The 5,579-nt window shown below is 39.7% G+C and overlaps 1 protein-coding gene across 3 annotated transcripts in view; it reads right to left on the reverse strand.

The window, feature by feature from the left end:
- aacs (acetoacetyl-CoA synthetase) overlaps positions 1 to 5,579 on the reverse strand; it is a 155,316-nt gene that overhangs the window by 112,862 nt on the left and 36,875 nt on the right. For all 3 annotated transcript variants that reach the window (XM_043715806.1, XM_043715805.1, XM_043715807.1), the window contains one exon: positions 2,492 to 2,589. In XM_043715806.1, coding sequence (XP_043571741.1) covers positions 2,492 to 2,589 — 98 coding nt within the window. The remainder of the gene's footprint in view (positions 1 to 2,491; positions 2,590 to 5,579) is intronic.

The raw sequence follows: 5,579 nt of genomic DNA on the forward strand, positions 1-5,579 counted from the left end.
TCCATGGTGAGTTTGATGGTGGGATGAAACTTGTTGATGTCACTGTGTAGTTTTACCAGTGACTCCTCGCCATGGGTCCAGAGGAAGAAAATGTCAATGTACCTGGTGTACAATGTTGGTTGGAAATCCTGAATAGAGAAGAAATCTTGTTCGAACCTGTGCATAAAATTGTTGGCATATTGGGGTGTAAATTTGGCCCCCATGGCTGTTCCATGTGTCTGGATGAAGAATTGGTTGTCAAAGGTGAAGACGTTATGATCGAGGATAAAGCAATGTATAATTTCAGTTACATCACACTGCAAATTTTTGCTATAAATTCTGTGTTACGATCGAGCCCTCCACTATCACCTGATGAAGAAGTGTCGCTCCGAAAGCTGGTGCACTTCCAATTAAACCTGTTGGACGATAACCTGGTGTTGGGTGATTTTTAACTTTGTACACCCCAGTCCAACACCGGCATCTCCAAATCACAGATAGGTGGCACTGTAAGTAATGGAATTGCTTGCTTCCATCTACAAACAGATATTAATAGACGAAGTGATTCAGGAAAATAATGACAAATAGATTTCAATATAGGCAAAGATAAAATCATCCACTTTGTATCTAAAAAAGGCTGGAGCAGTATGCTTTCCAAACAGAAAAAGTAAAGGTTGAAAAGACTTGCAGGTCAGAAATATGAATCATTAAAGTGTAACAAATAGGTAGAAAGTAATCAAAAAAGGCTCATGAAATGTTAACCTTTATATGTAGGCAACTAGGATACAAGGAGATTAAAAATAAAATCGTGCTTTAGTTCTCTAAATCTCTTCTTGGATCACACTTCTGTGGTACAATGATCAGTTCTGAACTCCATTAGTAAGGAAGGATATTTTGGCATTAGAAATAGTATAGCATTGCTTTACCAGAATGATCCCTAAACTCAACAGTCAAATAGTTTTTGTGCAATCTCTCCTCAGCATTGTTTCCCAAATTTAGATGGTTACAGGTAACACAATTGAGGTTAAAACATTAAAAAGGGATAGAAAAGCTATACTATAATTACTGCAATGTTTAACTTTGTTCTTTCTTTCTACCTTGTTCTGAAGACTCTGTACCTAGGTACTTGTACCTTGTGTGGCGACATTATACAATTTTCACTGTACCATTGTACTTTAATAAATGTGATATTAAAGTCAAAATCAAGAGAGAAAGAAGTGAATATTCTAAAATTTAAAACCAGATCTTTGAGTGTGACATTAGGAAATACTTCCACACAGAAAAGGGTGGCTGGAGTTCAGAAATCTTCTTATCTGCAAATAACTGATGCCAAGTCAATTGCGTATTTCATTTCTAAGATCAATAAACATCTTAAATTTAAAATTTAAATTTAATAGAATTGCACAAATGGAGATTACGGACTTAAGTCACAGATCAGCCATAGTCTCACTGAAAGATGAGACAGGAATAGGAGTAAACAATTTAGTCTCTCCAACTTATGCTCTTAACGGAAATTCTAAGAATACCATCAGTGACTGTGCAGAAAATCTAGTTAGTTAGTTATGAAGAAACTAATTATTCAGTTAAATGAAATGTTTGAGATCATCAAGCTTTAGTTAGAAAACTCTTCTTAACCATCAGTATTTACAATGTACAGTATATCATAGCATAGCTGAGCTCAGTTTAAAGTCACTAGTTGAACACATTTGAACCAGTAGATGGCATGCTTTTTATGTGAAAGGCAAGATAAAGTTGCCATAGTCTTATTACATTCTGGATCAGTGATGCTGGAAGAGCACAGCAGTTCAGGCAGCATTCAAGGAGCAGCTCTTGGATGCTGCCTGAACTGCTGTGCTCTTCCAGCACCACTGATCCAGAATCTGGTTTCCAGCATCTGCAGTCATTGTTTTTAACCACCATAGTCTTATTACACCACACGGATGCTCTCTCATTGTAGAGAAAACGAGTGAGAGATAAGTGATAATGGTTTAACCCGAAGGTCAACACACTTCAGGCGAGGGGAGAAATTGAGAAGGATAATCCTTCACGGTAACTTCAGTCAATGCAGGGATTGAACCCAAACTGTTGGCATCGCACTGCTTCGCAAATCAACCATCCAGCCAACTGGAGTGCAATCACTGGTATAAATGTGGGTAAATCAGCAACCAAACTCTAAAAATATCAATGTGATAATAACCAGATACTGTAATCACTTTTTTGATGTTGACTGAAAGCTAGATAACATTCCTAACTTTTCTTCAAAACAAGTGTCATGGAATCTTTTACATCCATCAAGAGGACAGATGTGGCCTCAGTTTAACATCACATCCAAAAGAAAAACCATCTCCAATATTCCCACAGTTGTGCACTGCAGTGTCAACTTTGCTTTTTGTGCTCAGATCCTCACGGCGGCTTGAAGCTACAAACATTTGATACAGAGGAGAGTATCATCTACCGACACCAGCTGACAATTTAATCGCCCAGTTTAGGCCAATCACACATGCCCGTCACTTACATTTACACCAAAATCTGGAGCAGTTGCACTCCAAATGGCTCCAATGCTGGCTGTTGCTAACATGGCTTCAACAGCATGAATACCGTTTGGCAGGTAACCTGCAATTAAATGAAAGAATATTTAGAATTAAGAAAAAAAAAAGTACATAAAACTATTACCTTGAAAAAACTCATATCGCAGCTTTGGTGGCCTCCATGTTCTAATAGTTTTATAGCCAATGCATTTCTTTTGAATCATGACCAGGTGTTATGCGAGTAAATACAGTAACTTACTTCGACAAAGAAAGATAACACACATTGTTATAAATGAGCACATGACTAGTGCCACTTCTATCTGAGCAATCAGACAATGGTTTAATAACTTATATAGATGCCAGCACCTCCAGTTTTACAGTAGTCCCTCAGTATCACACTAATAGAAAGGACAGCTGAGACTGTATGTTCAAGTCCTAGATCAAGGCTTCAACATGTAACAATCTAACAGAGACGTAAGCACACTATTATTTCAACCAAGATGACAATTATAAATGAGAACCACATTTAGTTTGGACAGCCGCTGCTCGGCAATAATTTGAGCCTTGCTACAATTAAACTTTGAGTAAAGACCCCTGAACAGCATCACTAATTCATCCACGGACATCTGTGTGACATCTCATTACTGAGCAGATGCCACTCAATGGATAAGTTTCTAAATAAAACAATGCTTGTCTAGGTTAATGATTTAGAGGTGACAGTGTTGGACTGGGGTGTACAAAGTTAAAAATCACACATCACCAGGTTATAGTCCAACAGGTTTAATTGGAAGCACAATTGCCACAACCACCTGATGAAGGACCGGCGCTCTGAAAGCTCATGCGCTTCCAAGTAAACCTGTTGGACTATAACCTGGTTGTGTGAGATTTTTAACTTTGTCTAGGTTAAAACTGTGCTCTGTAATTCAGCTGATTAGAATGAACTTACACCAGCACATTTACAGTGCAGAGCAGATTTCTGAACACTGGCTATAGATAATTGCTCAACTGGTCGAACAGGGAGAAATCCCAAAAATTATCTTGAATATTTAAAAGTTTGTCTCAGACACTTCTCCTTTCAAATAGGAACAGAGGTGCAAAGTCTAATATATTGTTCAAAACCAAGTAAGTCCAATCGCCACAGTGAAAGTACAAACCAACTGGGGGACAAAAAAGCTAATGAACCAACTAACAGAAATTATCTAGAGGTTAAGGTCAGAAGTTAGGCGACACAAGGTTATAGCCCAACAGGTTTATTTGAAATCATAAGCTTCCATAGCATTGCCCCTTTGTCAGGTGAAGCCCCCTTCGAAGGCCCAACACTCCAAAAGCTTTGTGATTTCAAATAAACTTGCTGGAGCATAATCTGGTTTCATCTGACTTCGGACCTCGCCCACCCCAGTCCAACACCGCACCTCCATATCATGCCTAGAGGCAATACAGTTAACTCTTCAATAAAAGAGTGGGCGGCACGGTGGCACAGTGGCTAGCACTGCTGCCTCACAGCGCCAGAGACCCGGGTTCAATTCCCACCTCAGGCAACTGACTGAGGAGTTTGCAAGTTCTCCCCGTGTCTGTGTGGGTTTCCTCCGGGTGCTCCGGTTTCCTCCCACAGTCCAAAGATGTGCAGGTCAGGTGAATTGGCCATGCTAAATTGCCCGTAGTGTTAGGTAAGGGATAAATGTAGGGGTATTGGGTGGGTTGCGCTTCGGCGGGGCGGTATGGACTTGTTGGGCCGAAAGGCCTGTTTCCACACTAAATAATCTAATCTAAAAAAAGCCTTGAACAATTTTGCTCTAGCCCTTGTTAGTTCATTTAGAACTAGTCTATACACAATCATCCTTTTCAAACATAATATAATTCTAATTATTAAATAAAATAGTAACTCATTGCTTAAAAGAGAATTTTTTTTAAGATCAGGCTCATAACTTCCTCTTTGGAAGAATAGTTCAGACAATATCTCCAACGATGAAGGTCCAAACAAAAAAAAGATCAGACATTATTTCAACTGAGTAAATACTCCAATCATTTCCTCCAACCAGCGTAAACACATCACTTCCTTGATTGAAGTGTAATGGACCTTCAAATCCAAGATACTTGAAGACTACGAATTGGAACGTGGCAGGCAAAATACAAGTTTCTTTATTCTTAAAAAGGAATATTTGAATAATTAAATATCAAATTTTACAAGCCTTGCAATCTATGTTTTTCAGAGGCAGTATAAGGTGATTCATTCAACCTATTCCAAATTAAGGTTGGCAAAATGTGAAGAAACGGAAACTGAACATCTGTACACTAACGACAGTTTCATTTTTTGCCACAAGGAGAGCCAGTCAAATTCAAGCAAATATACCCAGAACCACATTTTGCACGGCACCATCTCAGATGGGCATTTAGGCAGGAGGAAGTACACTCTCCAGATTGTAGGAGGCCAATCCCACCACCCCACCAACTTCAAATTTAATGGCAGGAGATTGCAAAATCCAGCCTGCAATGTATTATTGCTGAAAATGTGTTGCTGGAAAAGCGCAACAGGTCAGGCAGCATCCAAGGAACAGGAGCATCGACGTTTTGGGCATAAGCCCTTCTTCAGGAAAGAAGGGCTTATGCCCGAAACATCGACTCTCCTGTTCCTTGGATGCTGCCTGACCTGCTGCGCTTTTCCAGCAACACATTTTCAGCTCTGATCTCCAGCATCTGCAGTCCTCACTTTCTCCTGCAATGTATTATTGTCTAATAATAGATACACATTGAGAAAATTCCCACATTTTCATGCCACGATAAATTCCCAAACTTGTAGCCTCGGTTTCTGGTCTGGCTTTATTCCGGTACCCAGAGTGTACCAGAAATCCAATTATTGCCTTGTTGTGTAGGATTGCCCACAGCTTATAGCACTTCTAGCTCTTTATTTAAGAAAGTATATTATTTTATTGGAGGTAGTTGAAAGAAGGTTTACCAGGACTGAGGCATGGAGTCAAAAGGTGTGGCGCCGGAAAAGCACAGCAGGTCAGGCAGCAACTGAGGAGCAGGGGAGCCAACATTTCAGGCATAATCCCTTCATCAGGGAAGTGCAGGGCA

Source organism: Chiloscyllium plagiosum, chromosome 25 (genome assembly GCF_004010195.1).
Source record: "Chiloscyllium plagiosum isolate BGI_BamShark_2017 chromosome 25, ASM401019v2, whole genome shotgun sequence".
NCBI classification, from domain to species: Eukaryota; Metazoa; Chordata; class Chondrichthyes; order Orectolobiformes; family Hemiscylliidae; genus Chiloscyllium; species Chiloscyllium plagiosum.